General features: G+C 34.2%; 1 protein-coding gene across 2 annotated transcripts in view; it reads left to right on the top strand.

The window, feature by feature from the left end:
- Positions 1 to 1,357: 1,357 nt before the first annotated feature.
- LOC123310661 overlaps positions 1,358 to 23,343 on the top strand; it is a 56,331-nt gene continuing 34,345 nt past the window's right edge. Inside the window, exons 1-3 of one of the 2 annotated variants that reach the window (XM_044894215.1) lie at positions 1,358 to 1,482; positions 5,637 to 5,779; positions 12,803 to 12,971. In XM_044894215.1, coding sequence (XP_044750150.1) covers positions 5,716 to 5,779; positions 12,803 to 12,971 — 233 coding nt within the window. In that variant the 5' untranslated portion in view covers positions 1,358 to 1,482; positions 5,637 to 5,715. Of the gene's footprint in view, positions 1,483 to 5,383; positions 5,542 to 5,636; positions 5,780 to 12,802; positions 12,972 to 23,343 lie in introns of those variants that run through there. The other variant, XM_044894213.1, reaches the window with a different exon arrangement.

Below are 23,343 nucleotides of genomic sequence, written 5' to 3'. Positions count from 1 at the left end.
GTTTTTCTTGTATTGCGTATAAGATTTCTTGTTAGGTATGATTATTCGACGAGTTTCTCGAATCTAAATAAGTTAACTACAGATCAAGAGATTAGCCAGAAAACAATTCTTTCTGGAAATGAAGGAATTTCGTCAAATTTTCAGGATCTCGATCTTGTTTTCCTTCCCGTCCCTTTATCCTACTAACCCGACTAATAACCCTATTTGCAATCGACCTGAACTGGCAAAATCTATTGATACTTATTTCTACAGGGTGTCCGTAATCAAATGCGAAGGACTTATGAAGATGATTCCTCGATGAAATTAAGAAGGGGTAGTTCCTATAATTTTTTTTTCGAAATCGACCTCCCTTCCAAGATACAGCCTGTGGAAGGCGATGACGAGTTGACAGTTTCTGATTGTTTTTACGGGTTCTAAAGAACACTGAGTCATAAAACTATACATAATATGAAGCACTAAGTAGATGTTACTCACACAATTTTTTTAGATCTCATGACTTTATTATTAGGGGTTGAAAATAACAACATGTATTTTAGTGGGAGGTTCCATTCTATGCAACACGATGAAATGGAATAAACAGAGATCAGACCTGATTGTAAGTTTCTATTTATTCCGAGAAAAGTATTGACTGTTTCGAAATTTTGCAAGAGACTTTTTTCTCCAGAATTGAATGGGAAACCATAACAGAATTTCATTTTTCGAAAATCTATCCCACGAAAACAATTTTTGAAGGAAAATCATAAGGGGTTGTTACTTTCAAACCCTTATATTGAAGTTATGAGACCTAAAAAAATTGTGTGAGTAACATCTACTTAGTGCTTCATGTTATGTATAGTTTAATGTCTCAGTGGTTCTTAAAACCCGTATAAAAATTAAAAACTGTCAACTCGTCATCGCATTCCAAATGCTGTATCTTGGGAGGGAGGTCGATTTCGAAAAAAAATTATAGGAACTACCCCTGCTTATTTTCATCGAAGAATTATCTCCCTTCGCATTTGTTCACAGACACCCTATATACAAAATGGCTAATCTTCAATTATCCCCCATTTCCCAATTTTTGTGTGCCGCATATTCATACTTATTCCGTACCTATGAGTCGTGCTAGACTTCTATGAATTATTTTCAAGCGCATCAATCCGCTTTTTCATTTCGGTTCATATCAATTTGAATTTCCTGTTTTCTACACCGGACAAACTTCATCCACAAATATCGGTAGTCCCAAGGGGTTCTTAATTTTTCATGGTTCGCGAATAACGAAAATGAAAAGCGGACTTTCCAAGCAGTCCAACGAATACGTTCGAATGAATGCGGCGACTCTCTCACGCTATCGTTAAATAGTTCCGTCTCGACGTCGAGCGTCGGGCTTTCCTCAGTCGCGTTTTCGTTCCTGAATGGGGTGAATATGCCGTTAGAAATTGTGAAAGGTTACGTCACGTGTGGGAAATCCTAAGGTTGTCATAGTATCGAAGGTCAATTATCAAGGTAACATTTTCACATTCTGTTTGATGGAAAAAGGTTGATCAATAGTAGTTCCAATCATGTATTCAGTAAAATTTTCTATACATCAGTTAAGACAAAATATCTTCTTGACCTAACCCTTAGAGATTTTTTTTTGGAATAATTGAGGTCTAGTAGATATCAGCGTTTTCTGGCGGAATTTAAAAATTGGGATTAGGATATTGCTCGATATTCTCTACTAAGCTATACTATTCTTTTCTGAAAATAAGTTTCGTCAAAAACATTTTTGGTTCCACTTTTCATTCTCTGATATGGTTGAAAATATTCAATTCTAAATAACTTTTTGTTTGAAACTGATGCATTGGTCAAATAGTTTTAAAAATATAAAAAAATAAGAAATTGGAAAAATGAGTAGTTATGATAATGAATATGAATTATTGGTATTTCAAATATGCTAAGCTCACTTTGAAAAATATTGTCCAACTTTTTAATTTGAGGAATATCATGAAAAGGTTTTTCAAATATTGTGTCGAAAATTGTGAAACAAAGATCATACATTTTTTTTCATTATACGAATAAGGTGTAGAAGTGCTACAGTCTCTGAATGAAATTTTGGTTTTGAAGTCGAAACTTCACTAAATTCTGTCGGAATATTTTTTAGTTCAGACCTTTTACAGAAATACCCTGTAGAGGCTCTGAACACTCTGCTCTATGTTTCCTGGTATAGACACAGAGGGATTAATGAGATTTTGTGGTTTCGTTGAAGGTATATACAGACTGTTCTTTGACGATTTCGGTCATTTTTCGGTATACAGGTTTTGTAGAAAGATAGATTTTCATATGTACTGGATTTTCAATGATGCTATTAAAGTCTATTAGGTACCTACAGGGTGGGTTTTTTGAAACGAAACAGACGAGATAACGGGCGGAATAAATTTATTTCGAAAAAATGCTCGGACGTCGATTTTTGTTTCGAGGGGGACAACATTTTAGGTCAAATTCACAACCATATCGCTCCAACCCTTAGTGTTAGAACAACAACCCCTAAATTTTCAATGAGGAAGATGGGGTAAACTTCACCTCATTTAGAAGATCTTCTCATCCTGAGTTCAGCATATTGGTTTTTTCTTCATTTGATTAATTGATTCTTGAAATATTGACATTTGAATTTGAAACAACTATGGTATTGTCAAGCAAGCTGTCTGAATCAAGCGAATTTATTAATTTATTTTGTAGATTTGATGAAACTCCATAACTGCCATACACCAGACATCAAAATAATGTCTCTCATCAACAATGAAAAATAAAGAAATAATTTCAATTCTTTCTGCCAAAGAATAAACCATTTTCACCTTAATTGTTGACGAAAGTAAGAACCAATAATAATTATTTTGTTGTCTAATGTTGACAATTAACTGTTACCATCGTAACCACAGAATGAATTAGTCAAATAATTGATGATTTCACATAGCATGGTTAGCGGAATGACTGGTACTGTACGAAATTTAAAATTGAATATCTCGCAAACGAATGAACTAAATGAGAAAAAAATTAATACGCTGAATTCAGCATAAAAAGGCCTTTCAAATAAGGTATCACTCACCCTATCTTTCCTATTCAAAATTTAGAGGTTGGTGTTCTCACACTAAGGGTTGAAGCGATATAGTTGGGAATTTGACCTTAAAAGTGGTCACCCTCGTTATCCCGCCCGTTATCTCGCCTGTTTCGTTTTAAAAAGCCCAGCCTGTATATTATGCACACATATTGCACATAGTTTTCTAATATGAAGAGTTGAATACAAACATGCTTAATATGGTTGTCGTTCTATGACATATTATGACCTCCCCATGAGAAAAAAGGAGAAACTATATCCAAATAAAATCAATTCATCAAAAACATGTTCAGGGTACAAGGGTACAAGGGGATAGGGAATAAACGGGTCACCCTGTACATGGTGGGCAAAATTGATGATACCTGAACTACAGCTTTTTCAACCCAACGATATAGAAGAAAATGCATGGCACATTACGATCTTGTTTTTTCGAGAAACTAATAATGCCATCAATTGCATTACTCTATCTTCTTTTGTTTTCGAGTTATAGGTCGAAATTAAAATTTCAACTTTGGTCATTATCTCCGTTTCTGTTTGTGCTAATATGTTGAAATGAAAACACTTTTTATGGCAATCCAGTGGTGTACTATGATTTTTTCCCAAAGGTATATTTGCTGATATAACATGAAGTTATGTTTTTCCTTATGAAAACAGTAGTTTGAAATGACTGAGGGCGATGTATGATATATTTCTGAAGCGGGAAAAAATGGCGATTCTGGAATTTTAAACTACCATTTTCCAACGACAACTTTGTTATAGCTCAGCAAATAAACCTGTTGGAAGAAAACATAGTACGCTACTGGATTGCTATCAAAAAAGTGTCTCAACAATGTTTTCATTTCAACATCTTAGCACAACCAAAAACGGAGGTAATGACCAAAGTTGAAATCTTACGTAGATTAAAATTAATAATATCTGTTTCATATCAATAATCTATGGTCATAAGAAGATAAATTTTCTCAATAATTAACAAGAAAAAGAGAAAATTTATCTTCTATGACCACAGATAAATTATATGAAACAGATTTTATTAATTTTACTCTACGTACAACATAAATTCAGAAAATCCTAAATAACACAGAAATTATTCATTTTTAGAGCATTGACATATTAGAGCATTGTCATTATTTTTCGTCGCAGAATCCAAAAAAATCATAAAAAAATTAGGGTTCTTATTTGAAAAACCAAAGTTATGGACAAATCTTTATACCCATTTTTACACAACATTTGGAACACCTTGTGGCTAGTTTTTCGAAATTCAGAAAATGTACATATTCCCACATTCTTCGAAATGTGAAAACGGTTTGTGCTCAAGATATTATTTTAGAATAGGAATGTCGAACATAATTCTGAATACGCATATCTTCTTTTTTTTCAGTTTTTTCTCAATATTATGGAAACCATTTGGACGAATGCAACGATTTGAACAGAAGTATATTCAAAATTGAATACTCTATCATATCAGAAACGAAAATATAGAAAAAAAATTTTTTCTCAAAAATTTATTTCTATTCCCTGTATATCTGAAAGTGCTCACGCTTCAAGAATATTTTAGCTCAATAGATAATGTCGAACAATATCATAATCCAAATTTTCAGATTTCAAATAGGTCCAGTTCTCCAGAAACGTCTAATAGGCTCTCGAACTTTGTACATCCTATATATGATATTTTTTCCAAAATGTGTATATTACTTTCAAGAAAAAACAACGTGCTTATATTGCGAACACCTCTGTATATGGAAATATAACCTAAGTATAGTCATACTTATAGAACAGCCTATTTTCGAATAGTAGAAATGACCTCTGAGTTGTTCGACCACGATCGTGTTTCCCTATCACAGAAGCATCTTCAGGGTGAAAATATGTATACCTCGACCCACCTGAAGGTTTGATAAAAAATCTTGTTTTTCATACGTACAGGGTATTTCAATGGAAACTGAATTGATGTGGCCTTTAATTTGAGTTGTATCCACGACACGTGAACGTAGCTTGACCCGCCTACATTGTTTTTCATGGAAATTCAATATAACTCAAATATAATATTATACTAAATATTGCTGAAAAATTGCCTTAAACACCCCGTATCTCGGTTATTATACGAGACGTATATATCATAAGGCAAAAATGTTTCTCCTGATCTCATCTACACAACTAGGTATATATTTATGCTTTTACGAATCAGAACATCATCCGATTGGTGAATAGCCTAAACTAGGACAATAAGTGTAAAAGAGCTTATCAATGATTATTATCAAATATCACTATCAGTGACTTCTTTTCGTGTGCTTGTTATGGAGCAATATTGGATTTTCACTTTTTATTAAATTCACTATAAAAACTGATGGAAACATAATCAACTTTTAGTTGAGTGGATCCATTAAGTGTTCGAGCACTGAAATCGAATTTCTAAGCGTTTATTTAATTTCATCCGAATGAAATAAACACAAATCGATTTCAACATACACAAGATAGTAAGCACTCTATTTCTATTGGTTTATATTCGAAATTTCAGTGAATTTTTACACTGACAGCTGCACACCATTTGATTATATACGTTTGATTTCAGAACTCTACTACAGTGATGCTTTTGAAAACATGGACCACAAGTGGCATTTTGAATCCTAACATTGAGTTATTCACGGGCAATGTTCATTATTTTAATCGGCATACTTTTCGCGAGTCTACATTCGATTTCTGGCGGCCACATAGGTAAGTACTCACTTGACACTTTATTCATTTTTACAACGTAATGGTCAAAATTTTCAGTGGAAGTTTTGGTCTGTCCCGAATTATCTTCGTTATCGTCGACTTTAGTACGATTTGTGAAGGCGCCTAATGAATTTATGCTGTGGTTCTCATATTCGTGCAATTAGTTAGTTTGAAAGAGATATAATTATTTTTATTTCACACTCAGAAAATTCCCGCAATGTTATAGAAGAAATTTCCTTGACTGAGCTCCCATTCCGGCTACCTGATAATTGTACAGGGTGGCCAAATTTCGATGCTTTAGCACTACAGCTTTTAAACCAGAGGATATAGACAAAATCTGATACTCCATTCTCGATTCTTTTTCTGAGAAACTAACAAGAGTAGCAGTCATTTTCGACCACTTCCTCTTGTTTTCGAGTTATAAGCGAAAATTGGAAAAAAGGCGATATCGAGATAAATTTATATATCCGCTAATACTGATGATAGAGCTCTGAAATTAAAACATTATACAGACAATTTTTTTACGTAGAATCCAGTGGCAGGCTCGCTGTTTTAGCAGGATTTTTGATTAAGAAGCTATGATCCAAAGTTATGTTTCTGTAAATGGGAACACTAGATTTGTGTGCAATTTTTTGAGAGCTTGATTTTTACTGATTTCAAAAATATATAACATGATATGGTTTGTATCAATATACATATATAAATAATAGAAATATTGAGAAAAAAAGTTGCTGTCCATTTTCTATTATTTTATGTTGATACAAACCATAGGTATGATATATGTATATGATGTAATTAGAAATCCTGCTATTATTACGCTTATAACTCGAAAACAAAAGAAGGTGTACGAAGTTGCCTGCACAGGCTGGGAAAATTATACAATTCGATGGGGTTGAATGTCAGCTGTATAATCACAAGAGCTAGAAAAAAATGGATAATGGCCAAAACCGCATCCTTTTATAGTCTATCTTCTTATTTTCGAGTTCTGTAATCACAAGAGCTAGGATAAAATGGATGGCACGATTCCGACCTCGATTTTCAAAAGATCGATAATGGGCAAAACCGCATCACCCTATCTTCTTTTGTTTTCAAGTTATAAGTGAAACCTCATTTTTGGACTGTTCGAATTGGTGCCTCTATTTCGTAAAGTTTCAGTGATACCTACCCAAAAACAAATGTTACATTCTACAGACACTTTTCCATGTAGAATGCAGTGGCGTAGTCAAAAATTTTCTCAGTCCGCCACTTTAGTGATATAATGGTAGGTAACTTTCATTTTTGTAAATATTATTTCATTGTCAGGTTATTTCCATTGATACTATGATAATGAACTCTATGATTCTGTATTGTGTCTGGTCGTTAAATTTCTCCACACACAGGCTTTGCCTTTAGTGGATTTTCTTAGGTTAGTTATCAGATATAAATATTGCAACCTTGTAGATTTCGAAGAATAAACAATAAACCTCATTATATGAGTGACTTTGAAGATCACTTCAGATTTTTCAATATGAAATGTGTCACTTTTAGGGAATTTTTTATACCGGAATTCAAATGAATATGTTCCGAAACTTTTTCAACTAGTAGATAATAATCTAAATACTAGTACCACAGCCTTTTCAAATAGCTACAAAAATAAAGACGGCTGTGCTAGTACTAGTATACGTAAATATGAAGTTGTCATGGAAATCCTCGTAATTTCCTCATTTTACGAGCATGGAAATATCCCAAATGAGAGAGATCCTCAAAATCTCTCATAACCTGACACAACATAGAAGCATAAAGTTCATTATCATATTATTTATCAATGAAAATGACCTGCGACCTTGCATTGGAAGAACAATTAGGGACACGACATATATTATATATTTCGAATCAGAAAAAAATATGGAACTGGAATATGTAAAAATAAAATTCATATTTAAAAAAGTGAAAGTTACCATTATATCACTGAACTGGTGGACTGAAAAAAATCTTTGACTACGCCACTGCCACATGAAAATGTGTGTGTAGAATATTACATCTGTTTTTCGATATCACTGAAACTTTACGAAATAGAGGCACCATTTCAAAGAGTCTAAAATGAGTTTTCACTTATAACTCGAAAACAAAAGAAGATAGACTATAGAGGGATGCGGTTTTGGCCATTTTCAATTTTTCCTAGCTCTTGTGTTTTTAAAGAGCTGCCATTCCATCACATCGAATTTTGCCAACCCTGTATAGGTACTCACCTCTGTCTGAAATGAATAAATAAAATTCTTTGCTGTAAACTAGCATCTATTCATTTTTCGAAAGCATCAATATCATAGTGAAATTCTCAAAAATATCATTTTAATTGGCAACCTTATTGAATTATCAATTATCATAAACAAACAGATGGCTGAATAAATGACGTGAGAGAAACTTTTGCGCCCTTTTTTCTTATACTTTTAAGCCCGTTTACAACAGCCGAGAATTCTCTAGAGAATTTACTCGAGAATTCATGCGCCGTGAATTACATACGCACTTCCAGTAGAATTCACTGTTCAGTTGCATACAAAATAATCTCTGCCGTTTTCTTACCAAAATTTGGTAGAGAATTCTCGGCTGAAGACATAAAAATTGTTTGAAATTATTGAAACCTGTGCCTTGGATTATAACGCTTGTTTCCAATATAGCCATTTCCAAGAATTTTGGAAATGAAGCAGTAGCAGGTAGAAGGCAGGTTACAGGTTGGACATTCCCCCACCCCCTAGAATTCTCAGTGTCCTTCCACAACTGAGACTGAATAATTTATTGATTTATATTGTCACTTTGTTATCGAAAGATTTTGAAAGGTGATGTGTACAAGACCAGAAATTTGATGAATTTAGCATTTTGATAAGAAATTTTTATTCAACTGCAATTATTCAGGCGATTCGAATATCGACAGGAATATTTCGTTACTTTTCAAACGAATTCTACTCAAACGATACGACCGTATAATAACGGAATCGTTTCAAATCTGATATTCAGGTCGATTCTGTTTGGAAATAGTAATATGGTTATAGAAAAGATATTGCTATCACAGCAAAGTTTGAAAAACTGGTATTCTAATCATTGATTTTGAGCAATATGATCTATCAATTTCTAGAAGATCTTGTTATTTCAGTTTGCTATATCAGCAATATCATTTAAGTACTTGCTATTTCATAACAAAGTTGGAAATGGCAGTGAATCTCTTGTTTTTACATTTCTTCCAAGCGTTAGAAATTTAGAAAATAGGCAAGTTATTATAAACATGCTTCGTGTTAGTAACTTTTTGGAAACCTTCAATTGAACTTTTCATTTATAGCGAAAATACGATTTCGATATATTAGGGACACCAGTAATTCATTTGAATTGCCTGATGAAAAGTTTCTGGAACTGTTTCGCTTGAATAAGGAGAGAAGATTTGAATAGATTGGTAGAGGAACCGACCAGTAAAAATACAGTTCCTTTTTACCTACAAGTGGGTGAAAATCCATAGAGAATTTCTAGGAGATTGATTATCAAATCAATTCCTTCTGTTTTTCTGTTGTTTTCGTATTTTCAGACATGATGCACAGTTCAACCAAAAACTCGCAATCCAAATACCGAATAAAACATTAAACCATAGAGTATCAATTGATGATACTCTTTGATTAAACACAAGTAACACAACTTATTCTTCTTTTCCATAGAACAATTATAGAATTACATGTTCTTTTCTATGAAATGAGAATCTCAGCCTTCAAAACAGTGTTGTCAGCTCAAACATTCGATTATTTTTCAACAATATTGCTATGGCCAAAACTCATAATCAATCTTGCGTAAAACGGTGAAACAGAATATTCGTTCGCTCAGTCATATTGCTATATTTTATAATTATAACAATGTTGTAGATTTAGCAATGTTATAACAAGATGCGAACAGAATCGACCTGATTCTCGAAAAGCGGATTAGATTACCACCCGTCTAGCTGAAAACGTTCGATAAACGCCAGCCTCGCTTCGAACTGATACTGATACGCAATTTCGCATTCAACTTGTCGTGAATTGGCCAATTTGAATGTAAAAAAATGAATGGTCACTGCATCAGGAATTCAGGAATTGTTCACTGAACACTGTATATTTTAATATTAATAAATATGTCGCGCATTATTCATCAAAAAACTATGTCTGATACCATTTAGTAAGGGTGTTAGAACTCTTAAAAAGGGTCTAGCTTCATCAATTTTTTCCTACATAGCTTCCGAAATAGGGCACCATAATACATTTTGATGATGAGTATTACTTGACAATAACAAGAAACGTTATCTGCTTATCTACACCTTTCAGGAAAGTTGCTTCTTCTATAGTTTAGTCCATTAGTTTAGGAGATACAGGGTGATTTATGGATTTTGACCTTAATTTCCGATATCTATAGATAACGAAGGAATCAGTAGTCCGATTTTAAAGAAATTCTGTGGGCTCTTTGACTTCTAATGACCCTCCAAGATGACAGATGCAATTTCAAGTAAATCAGGACAATCCTCAGGATATTGAGATTTTTCAATCTGTGACGAATGTGGCGTGAGGACCATGTAAGGATACAGTAACAAAGCCTAAACGAACTCGTACAAGCAAAGGGAGCTTCTGAGGGATATTTCGGTACCTACAGAGAATCAGGATAAAATAATAAATAAATAAATATAAAAATCTATATTTTCTGGGTTAGTTGAGAAACTTATGTTTTCAGTATCTGCTACCTGCCAAAATTCTGGATAGCAAAAGCCCTTCCTTAAATTATTTTTCATTCTGAGACATCAACACACCAAGTCTTCAAGCAAGTTGCCTGAAAAAAAATATTTGAAAAATGATCTATGATTTCTTGCGAAATTATCAAATATTAGATAGAATGATGGGTAGGTATGTACGATCTAGGAAAATGTATTATTTCGTGAGTGTGTTTGCTCTGCAATATGAATTTTTTGGACATTGAATATTCACTATGTGAATTGATTTCGAAGAAAGATATCACACGTCATTCTGCCTAAGATTTGATAATTTTGAGAGAATTTATACTTAGTTCAATGATACATTTTTCAAGTATAAATTTTAAGTAGCTTACTTGAACACTTAGAGTGTGTTGATGATTCAGAATGATAAGTAATTGAAAAGAGGGCTCTTATTATTCGAAATCTCGGCAGGTGGCATTGAAAATTATAACTAAATGATTGAAAACAGAACTGTATTCTTGAAGATGAACCCGAATTATGATCTCGTTCGTTCGTTTCTCTTTTGGAACAAGTGTGCCATGCGAAGTGAAAATTAAATTTGATTGAAAAAATATTTTTTTTTCAATTCTGCAACTGAAATTCTCCAACTGATCCAGATAATATAGATTTTGATAATTGAAAAATAAATCTCAATATATCGAATTGTGTCTTGATAATCTACAAATTGCCAGTGCCATCTCGAAGGCTATTGGGAGTAAACGAGCCCACAAATTTTCATCAAAGTCGGACAACTCGTTTTCAAGTTATGGATATCGAAAACTTCAGCCGAAATCCATAAATCACCCTGTATCTCCGAATCGAATGGCCTTTGGGTACAAAAGCACAAAAGCAGCAACTTTTCTGAAAGACCTAGATGACCCTCACTGACCAACCGCTGGTGAAAAACCTTTTAGCAAAGATTATCTAATATATAAAATTCTCGTGTCACAGTTTTCGTTGCCATACTCCTCCGAAACGGCTTGACCGATTTTGATGAAATTTTTTGTGCTTATCCGGTATCTATGAGAATCGGCCAACATCTATTTTTCATCCCCCTAAATGTTAGGGGTAGTCCACCCCTAATTTTTATTTTTATTTTTTAGACAAAATTTTTAATTTCTATTTTTTTATGATACAACATACAAAATACATACAATCCTCAATTTTCACCCTTCTACGATCAACCCTTATTTTTTAATAGCCGTTTTAGTCATTTAATCATTTTTCCTCTCCGGTCGAAAACTGATCAATCATCATTTAATTAGTTATCCCCGCTAGGAAATTATTTATATGGCAAAACAACGTTTGCCGGGTCAGCTAGTATAGAACTCTATCTTTGCCCTTTAGAGTTGTTTTCAAGGGGTGAGTTGGATGGAGACACCCTTTTTTAGACATATTTTCTTGATAACTGTCAAATTAGCATCCTATGCAGCTTTTTCTTGAGGAAAGCCACTCTTGATATATTGGCCATTTTCATAGTCCCCCATCGAATCAATTTCACTCCTTTTGACAATTTGGACCGTATATTATAAATTATTCTTCAGACGCGCACGTTACGTTTGAAAAAAAAATATATTTTTTCGTCGACCTGAACAAAAAATGACATACGTACCAGTTTATTCCGAACGAAAAGTAGACTATTTCTGAAGGCGAGTACTTTTCGTCCTGATTTACTTTTCGTCCGGCTCTTCGTCACTAAGCAATATATTAAATTCCGGGGCGATTGAATTAATTTTGTGAGACAGAATTTGATAAGTGCCTGTGACAATAACTGTCATTTGATGTTGTCGAATTAATTCTTTATGAAATTGGCTAGATTTTACCAGTGAATTAGGTGATCTGAATGTTAGTGATAGTGTTCGGTATATTCAAGAATGGGTTGAGATAGCGATATGGATAACAGTAACACCTGACCAGAACTCAGGCAATTGGAAATTACGCACACCTAGATGAGGCCATAAAACGGATAACTTCTTACTTTCATAAAGATATGTCAGGTCGACGAAGAAATGTAATATGCACCTTGGTAAAAACTGCCTTTATTGTCTCGACTGCTTGCTATCCTCGGCTACGCCTCGGCTATCAATTTGCAGGCTCGACTGTAATAGACAGTTTTTCGTACTTGTATTCCTTTCGAATAAAGATCATAGCTGGTTTCACAGGGACTTCACCATAGTTTTAAGGTCTAAAAAATAAAATTTCCATTTGATTCACCCACCCTGAGGATAATAATTATAAATCTTCAACGATCATCACATTCCATCAAATAATTAATTCTTTGTTCTTTTCAGAAACCGTTTCAGCTAGTGGCTGTGAGTCTTGTAGCATATACTTGACTTGTAAACACTTTACGTCAATTATTGCTATAATAGAAGCATCATTTGTTCCTGGCACCAATGCATCCTTAGAAGTTTCAACACCGTTTCCTATACAATATCCCAGGCAATGCCTCAACCATAGGTGAGTTTATTTGAAATGATGCTTTTGATGAAGCAGTCAAGATAATGCTTATTCCAGAGAAAGTCAAAATGAAATCGAACTGATATACGAGTCTTTGACTCGTACAAATATTTTAAAAGTGGATTCTTGAGGTCAAAAGAAAAACTTTTTTCCTATACCATTGTTTCCGATTCGGCCCTGATGAAAATATATAGCCATTTCAAGTTTTCATGATAATAATAATTTATTAATCCCTTCAGACATACACTTATGTATGGGACAAGTCAGTTACAAGATATATATAACAAACAAACAATTGAAAATATGTATATCAGTGGCTTAGTGGCCAGATCACTCAGGTATTCCCCAACACTGTAATAAGCAATTTGCAATAGAAATTTTTTTATTTTGTTTTTGAAGGAAACATCATCCATTTTCTATTAGACAGATGCGAGATGATTGTAGAGCAATATTCCCTGGTATAGGGCGGACGTTTCGAACCTCTTTGTCTTGTGAACCGGGATAATAAGCATATCCGAGATCCTAGTTGGATAGTTGTGGAAATAGGAATTTTTCTTTAGTGAACTTAAATTCGATCTGATATATGACAATACATTATAAATATAGATGCATGGAAGGGTCAGAACTTGGTTCCCAATGAAATGGGGTCTTCACGATTCTCTTCGCGAGATCCCGAATATGAGGCGCAAAATTCTTTTCTGAGCAATAAACAATCAACTGCTACTCGCCGCATTACCAAACAGAATAATATTATAAGATAAATGGCAGTACACAAGCGCGTAATACACACTCATAACAGAACTCAGTGGCATTGACTTTCTTATACGGGATATAGCATAAAAAACCTTATTTATTTTTTCACATAGATAATCAATATGTTCATCCCAGCGTAGGAATTGATATATATATACTCCAAGAAATCTAGTAGAACCCGTTGACCGGATCTTCATATTGCCGAACCGTAATTTTATATCCCTGATGGAGCTGACATTAGCACCAAAATAAACACATTCAGTCCTATCAACATTCACAATAAGGCCATTCCTGTCACACCAGTGTACAAACCTCTCCAGAATATACTTAAGGTACTCTATAATCTCATCAAAGGTGTAAGTCGTCAAAATCAAAGACACATGATTAATATTTTAGCTCTTACATATTCCAGCAAATCATTAACGAATTATAGGAACAACAATGGTCCTAACACAGAGCCTTGTGGTACTCCATGATTTATATAAAATATTCTGGAGAAGGAATTGTCAACTTTAGCACTCATGGATCTGCCCCCCAAAAAACTACGCAGCCACTCAGAAAAGACACCGCGAAAGCCCAACCTGTGGAGTTTCTGGCAAATGAACTCGTGATTCAAGGAATCGAAGGCTCTAGAGAGATCAAAAAACAATACAGCAACATTTTTACCAGAATCAAGAGACCTGTACACACAATCAGTCAAGGAACTGGCAGCCGACTGGGTTGACCTACCTCTCCTGAATCCATGTTGCGAGTCAGCAATGATATTATATTTATCGAGGAATTCTAGCATCCTGTCACATACCACCCTCTCGAACATTTTGGAAAAAAAACCCAAAATGGAGATAGGCCTATAATTAGTGATTTCATCAAGGTCATTCTTTTTATGTATCGGTAAGACTATAGCCGTTTTCAAAGCTGATGGAAACCTACCGGTGGTGATCGACAAATTGATCATATGTGCTAGAGCTTCAGAAACAGAGGGAGCCACAACCTACACAACAAAATCTAAGCTTTTTATTTCGAAATGATTTTATGACATAATGAGCTGTTCCAACCCTAGAAAAACAAAATTACTTCTGGAAAAACTAGCTAAATATGTGACACCACACATCTGAGGATCTTTTAAAAAAAATTGCATACAGTACCAAATTTTTCGACAAAGATATTTTTTATTTTTGAACATCAAATTACTCGAAAATGGGGCATTATACGAGAAAATATGTGGAATACTTTTATTTTACAAAACGTTCAAATATTCATTAGATATCGTCCAACTTAGTTTGAAGAGTTGGGTTCTTTGAATTTTTGGTATTTTTATGTTACCTAATGGTCATAATGAGAACACTGGAAGACGTGGGTGATATCATCTTGTATTCGAAAAAGATTCATCAAATAAATGAAAAACTATATACCGAAATACATTTCATTCGATAAAACCTTTTGTGAGAGAATTAAACATAACATTATTTATAGTTTTTCAACACCCTGTATCTTTTAAACCGATTCGGAAAAAATGGTAGAGGAAAAATGGTTTTCCTCTTTCCTTTCCTTTCCCTTTTTCTTTTGACTTCAAGAATCTACTGTTAAAACACTTGTACGAGTCAAAGACTCACCCTGTATATTGAAACACTTTTGTGGCCACAAGTTTCAGAACTGAAGAGAGCTCTGATTTATAAGGAACCTCTAGAAAAAAGGAACACAACCTTGAATGATTGTTTTGAAGTTTACCTACTTTCCGAGAACCGAATTATTAGCCAAAATCTGCGCATTTCGAAACTAGAATTCGACTGCAAAACTGAGGAAATATAATAACGCAACAACCTGCGAAAAAATTTTCAAATCAATCTTGTCTTCGATTTACTGATTAATGGGATTGAAAATCAAGGAATAGACTTGAAAAAGATGAAAAAAATCATGTTTTCGGAACCACTTACTTGTACTGTTGCCTTTCTTCTTTGTCACTGAACAGAATACCCAATAAGTTTCGGAGTAATCGATATACATAATCATCTATTCACGATATGTATAAGTCGCAGTCACACTTATGTCGTTGCTATAGGTTAACCTCATGATTGTGAGACCAATAATTGCAGCAACAGTAGTAGTAGTATTTTTTTTTCTTATACAGAGCGTTAAAATTTTCAACAGCAAACAATAATTAGGTATATCATGTGTATGAGATACAGTTTTACCAGAGGTTGGCGTAAACGGTGTACGATACAATTTGGTGTATGATACAAGAGCTTACGGCAAAACCCCAGTAAAAAAAAACCTTTCTTCCCGTGAGTGTAGTGGAGTGTAAGAAATGAAATTGTTTACGAAATAAACTGAAATATTTCATATTGAAGGGCATCTCACACTGCAAAAATTGAACCTTTCTTTGAAAAAAAAAAGAAAATCCAGTTAGTCTTCTCCAAGATACCAGAAACTTTTATCTGAAATAGAGAGAAAACAAAAGCAGAAAAATGTAAAATAACAAAATTAGATTCAATATGTCAGAATGACCTAAAATTGACAACCCAATTCAAGAAAGAATCGGAAACTGTATGTATACCCTTAAAACCATCCTGAAATTTATAAATGGGAAAATGATGATTTATGGTTCTTTCTCGTTCCCCACATTCACAAAAGGAGGAGGACGCGCGATAGAATACAAAGACCAGTCTCTGTTTATATGACTGAAGCTATCGTGTGCGTGTCCAACCACTGGAGATGAATCTTGTGACTTGTGATGAATTAGATTAGGTACGATTACTGAGGCCACTGAGGGCAATGGGAATCAGACTTCAGAGAGCCTAGTCCCCTCTGACCAAGTACATCCATTAACGAATCTTCTTAGTGACTAGACGATAAAGAAAATCAAAATCGAGAAAAATTTTAGCAGCCTCCTTGAAGCCAAATTATGGAGCTCTAGGACTGGAATGCGAGCTGTCTAGACAACGTATAGTGACGAGAACAGCTTCAGTGGAATGCACAGTAGATCGCATTGTAATGTAACCTCATTTACGGCCTAAGTGTAATTTATCTTCAGTTTTATCGAATGAATTTCGAATTTGGCCAGTTTGGTTCAAAAATTCGTTCGCAATACGGTTTCTACGAATATTTTTCCACAATTTGAATCTTCATGGGTTTACGAGATTGCTTTTCAGAGTGAAATCTCATCTGGAAGAATATCCTGTTTGAAAACGTTACCCTATCATCTGAGATGCCACTTAGAAAAAATGTTGCAACTATTTCTACGTATAGATCGATTTCTGTTGTACAGATAGAAAGCATTAATGGATCCTAAAAATAGCGAAGATATGTATTAATGAAAGCAATGTTTGAAAACCATCTGGTTGTATGCGTTTAAAGGAGTCCCGATTATTTATCTATTCATATAAAGAGGTGAGGTAATGGTGTTTTAAAAAATAGCAACCATTCATCTTCTACAGAATAGAGATGAAAGGTATGTATCATAGCAGTTCGAAATTTACGAGAAGCTTTATTAGTTTTGAAAACTTTGGACGCGAATGCGTACAAAATTTGGACTTTTTCTCGAAAAATGCACATGAATAGAGACATTTATATAACAAAATTAATTGTCAAATGAAATACTCTCTAGATATTCTTTTCAATTTTATAAAATAAAATCATTCATCAACATTTATATATCACCTGCTGGTTACTGAGTGTGAATAAAGGTACTTTTCGACGGCAAGACTTTAACATCAACAGTTTCGTACAAAGATATTTTGCATACCTATTATCAAGGTAAAGTGAAAGTGTAGAATGGGGCAAGTTGAAAATTCGTAAAAACTAGAAACTGAATTACATGATTTCCACTAGGATGAAGTTTCTATCCACTGCACGCTGCACGTGTTTCACTAATTACAATTAATAGTATCTTCAGGTAGGTGGAGATATACTCAGTATAGGCCACATCAGCTCGATGATAATACAGGGTGATTCATTAGGATAAGCACATACAGGAAGTGTGGGTAGTTGGAGGACATCGAGGTGCCACTAAATCTATATTAATAAAAGAGGATCTATGGTTTACTTCAAAATGCTTTATTGTTCAAACGATCGCACCAAATTGGACAATTCTTTTTTTGTTGTGTTTATTATTGTTAGGGCAAGGTTTATATAACAAAATATTCCCAAAAAAAATTGTACAGAACAGAAAAAAAGGCATTCCTTTTTCTTACGACCAATCGAGCAATCATAGAGTACTTATAGGTTTTCGACATTTGGACAAAAAGTTAAGTTATATCGAGTAAACCGAAAATTTAAAATGATGAGTTCGTTATTATTATCTACCCTAGAAATAATTTAAATGGCAAAACTAGGTTTGCCGGGTCAGCTAGTATCCTATAATTTATGGGTCTATCGTTTTTTATAACCATAATACAAGGCGATTCATTTTGCCATTCGAATAATATACCTATACAGTTTTTCAAAGCAGCCTCCATTTTGCTCAATTCATTTCAGTACTCTGGAAGTAATTTTATTTGTAGTCAACTTTCTCATCATAGTTTGCTGATCATCAATCTCCTAAGAAAGGACCTCCTTTGTGTTTACTTCACCTGAAAGAACTGTTGATATAAAAAAATCTCCAAATATGGTGATCCAGTGGTTTCAAAGGGGCCTTTTTGCAAGGTCAGTCGTGAAGCCATCCTCTGGCTATGTTTGAGAAATTGCCTTTTGAATACTATCGCAATTAGCTCAATGAACAAAAGTTTTGAAGAAAACGGTGCCCTGTGATTATTAATTCGAGCAGTTTATCGAAAGGCAGCATGAGTATTTATGAGGATTATCATGATAATCATGACCCCAGCGGCCAACCATCCATGTACTGGACACGTCTAATGCCTCTTGGATTTGGTATAAAATATTTTAACAGTTTTTTCAAAAATAGTGATCCAATCAGATAAAAAATTGGTACCAATAAACACAGATACGTGGAAGTAACGTTGAGTTCTTCAAGTAACGCTACGTTGAGAAACCGGCAAAATGTCGTTAGGAAATACGTTTCGTTCTAGTGGTACAGTAACGTAGCGGACAATCTTTTTGGAATGGAAATTCTACGAGAATATAACGTTGCCATTCGATTGAAATAACGTTCGCTTATACGAAATTCAAATGTTGATTCTAAAATAAATATTTACTTTTTTTCTGCCCAGCACTCACCAGTCTTGTAATAGTTCCCATTAGCCAACATTATATCTCTTCCCACACTAGGTTCATCGAGACAACCGCAAACATCCATTACCGCCGGGATTCCAACCTGCAACCTCTGGCGTCCTACCCTACATCGCCGCCATCGAGACCACTGCACCCTATAGTTTTTATTGTAGTAGTAGTGAATATTCCATTAGCTTAAGGCTACAAAGTTCATAACATTATATTTACAATATATCTACATCAACAGTCATCCGCCCAATACATATTCTTTATTGCCATTACCAGTCTCTTGAATTGATTCAAATTATAAGCAGATCTCATAACTAATGGTAACTGGTACAACATACTCAATCCATTATAAAAAAGTGATCGCTATTGCTTTTACAATGCCAAATACAGGACACTCATTTTTTTTCGATATATACTACTTGGCAAGACAAGGAAATGTTCTGTAATAGTGGCTACAAGAAGGGGATGTTCGTTGCATTTAATAGAATATACTTTGAGAAAACACCACATATTCACGTTTCATATTCGTGACTGCAGTAACGAGTTGTTGAATGATTTCGTATACAACGTTGATGTAATGTTATTTATTTCCTATTGAATATACGTTGAGGAAGTACGCTAAAGAAACGTTACATTTTGGTGACTACAGTAACGAGTTGTTGAATGATTTCGTATACAATGTTGATGTAATGTTATTTATTTCCTATTGAATATACGTTGAGGAAGTACGCTAAAGAAACGTTACATTTTGGTGACTACAGTAACGAGTTGTTGAATGATTTCGTATACAATGTTGATGTAATGTTATTTATTTCCTATTGAATATACGTTGAGGAAGTACGCTAAAGAAACGTTACATATTGGTGACTACAGTAACGAGTTGTTGAATGATTTCGTATACGACGTTGATGTAATGTTATTTATTTCCTATTGAATATACGTTGAGGAAGTACGCTAAAGAAACGTTACATATTGGTGACCACAGTAACGAGTTGTTAAATGGTATCGTATTCAACGTTAATTCAATGTTTCTCACTTCCTATTGAATACACGTTGAGGGTGAACTAAAATAACAACGTTTCATGTTAGTGGATTCAGTAACCAGCTTGATCATAAACGTTTATTATATGTGAAATCAACCTATGGTGGAATTTAGGTTTCGAAATAACGTTACAAAATTCAATGAGTAACCTTGAATCAACGCCCCCCACCACATATAAACGTATAATACACGTGTGTGTGTTTATTGGGGCAGTGATTTTCTTGCTTGTTAAATCCAATGTCAACATAAATTTCTCTACAAGTTGATTCAGAGTCAAAGAAGAGGTTAAACGCTTATAACCGTTTTTCATAGGAAATTGTCCACTAATAATAATTCCTGCTCTGATAAATTAATTCTTTTGTTGATTCTTCATATTTTCGTTCCAATATAAATAATAAATACAAATATAAAGAATGTTGATAGCGGTTGAAGGAACAATAAAAACCTAGATCTCTATGGCGACGTTTCGGTGGTTTATTTCTCACCTTCCTCAGGCCGAGAGATCAAAGCTCTATTCCAAAAATGGAATTTTTCTAATTTAGTCATTGGGATGAATGGATAGGTAAGGACGGTAAGGTTATCTTCAACATCGACAACAATAAATGTAATAAGAAGTGCACGCATATTGGCAAAGTCATAAACTGTCAAAACCAAACAAAAAACTTGTAATTTAATCTTCTACTTATTAATTCTTTCAAATTTTGAATACTACAAACGAGTAATCAGTGTTGCCAAGCCAACATTTGAGAATTGTAGTTTTTCTCAATTTCTTTGAATGGAACACACTATATATTAATACATTTTTGAATATAGAATTCCAAGAAATATTTGTATCATATTGTATTATATCAGAGGTCTTCTAGTATTATTTTGAGAGCTACTAATCAATTTATGTTGAAATAAATGTTATTTGATTCTTATAAGTGGATTTTATATAGAAAACGTTGCTATAGCAACTAGCAACAAAAATTATCTCCATAATCTAGAGCTGAAATTTCTAGCTTTGAAACATTTTTTTTATGTTGCTATGGATACGATTTTACTCATTCATTTTTGAATTATACCAATATTCTAGACTTACCAAAGTAAATTACTTGTAACTATAACCAGGAGACCCATGATATCCTATATCATCAAATAGCTTTTGGAACGCTCTACGCGAAAATGTTCCATTTAAAAAAGTTGAGAAACATTACAATTTTCAAATACTGGCAACACTGATTACTTGTTGGTAAATTTCAAAGTTTGAAAGTATTAGTAAGAAGAAGACTAAATTACAATTTTTTTGACACCACGTAGGACTTTCTAGTTTCCATAGAATATATTTTACAGGCCTTTGAAGTTGGACACTTTTTGACAGATAAATGCTTATACCTAAGTCCAAAACAAAAAATCGTAGACCCCTTTGACCCATGTTTTTGAAAATGGCTTTTCAAGTACTATTCAAATATCTTATCATATACAGGGAGTTCCATTTAACAAAAGGCAACTTTTTGTTACCGCCATGTCTTTTCGAAAGAGCACGAACAACTTTTATATGAAACTATTTTTTGTAGCTTTTACAATTTCTCAGATAAGGGGATAGGGAATTTTAAACGGGCCACCCTCTACAAAGACAGAAGTCCGAATGCAACTCCAAAGAGTCCGATCCGAAGCCGAAGCATAGCAGCAAAGAGTCTCTTTGATAGCAGTAAGATCAGGATCCCACTTCCACTTCTGGAATAAAGCCACCCATACCACTATTTTGTTTCATTCGGTCGTAACGCAGATTTGATTTGAAAAAATCTTGAATCACACTCAACGTCCGAGCTCGCCCAAAGAAGTATTCACTTCGAAAATGCAGAAACATCTGATTGAAATATTTTTCTTGAACATCATCATTCCAGTATCTGATTAAGATTTATTGAATTGAGTTGAGAATTGAAACATCCTAGTTGAAACCTTTAGTAGGAAAAAAAAATCTTTTTTGTCTGTCCAATCAAGGCTATACTGACCCAGAACGAACAGGTGAAAAATTCGATCCTTAATCTGAAATTCATAAATGATTTTATTATCGAATCTTAAGGCGGTGAACACATATGAGCGGCCGCGGCCACGATCACGATCACGATCGAGAAGCGTCCCATGCAAATGTCATATTCCGCACATAATATCACGATCTGCTCAGCGATATAGCGGCATTCAGTCGCGATGTCTCACGATCGTGATCGTGATCGTGGCCGCGGCCGCTCATATGTGTTCACCGCTTTAATTAATTGGCAACCATATGCTATGTTGAGGTGAGAGCGTTAAAACGATTTCCTAGTTAGGGTAGTTCAGGGGTGATGCTATATTCTGATAACAACGTGCAGGCTGCAGTACAAACAAAGTATGAGGTCATGGTTTCAGATGACGCGTGCATCGAAAATGCAGCACGTGCTCCTGCCATGTGTCTGTTGCATAAATGACGTATGCAGTTTCCACCCCCATTGAATATTCGGCCTACTCGGGTAAACTTAATATGCACCCTGTGGATTTTGTCACAGGACAGCACGAAATTGATCATGAAAGTGTGTAAATGAGTGCTGTTGTGTCACAGGAAGACTGATGGGCAGATGTTTCATTGGAGTATTTATCCGGGGTTAAGGTAATATGCATGGAGTGTTGACCTAAATCTTCCGACTTTTTCAATCAACATTGTATCGTGATATTAATGAATTATTGAAGGTTCGAAATCGTTTAAAATAACAAAAAAAATGCATATATTATTGCTATTGTTATAGCGGCATAGTTCAACTATTAAGTGTGACCAAGTTTCAGTCACCTTTGATCAATATTTTTCAACGAAGCTTTAGTTCAGAATTTCATCGGTAAAACTGCATTTTTTTCGTGTATTCTTTCATTAGATTGTTAACGGACTCAAGTAAATGGAAAAATTATTGATGATTCTTTCTTGTAATATCTGTAAAGTTCTTAAATTTTCTTGAAATCTTAGAGGAGCGTTCAAGATACAAACCGTTCAAGATACAAAAGAAAAGGGGGTTGAAAGGGATTAGAAATTTGATTGAATATATACAGGGTGTGGCGTAATGAATGGATAATATGGTAGAGGGGACGTTGTGGGGGTTCAGAAAAATATGTCTTATGTTTGATCCCTCGGTTTTCGAAAATTAAAACAAATGACACCTTTTGCCACTCTTTTTGGTGGCAACTCTCCAAATAAAGGAATTTTTTGAATCTGCTTTTTTGGATAGTATTCCTATATAGAAATATGGTCACTTCAGTGACTAATTGAGAAAAAACATGCCTGTTTCATGTGAGATTCCGAAATGGTATAACTCACTGTATTTCCAGCATTCAATACAAAATAGAATTGTTAATGTAAACCTTGTTTTTTAAATTTTCAGCAACTGAAGTGAGATA

Source organism: Coccinella septempunctata, chromosome 4, assembly GCF_907165205.1.
Source record: "Coccinella septempunctata chromosome 4, icCocSept1.1, whole genome shotgun sequence".
In the NCBI taxonomy this organism is placed as follows: Eukaryota; Metazoa; Arthropoda; class Insecta; order Coleoptera; family Coccinellidae; genus Coccinella; species Coccinella septempunctata.
Note: the sequence above shows the minus strand (reverse complement) of the source record. Positions and strands in the feature narration are given on the sequence as shown.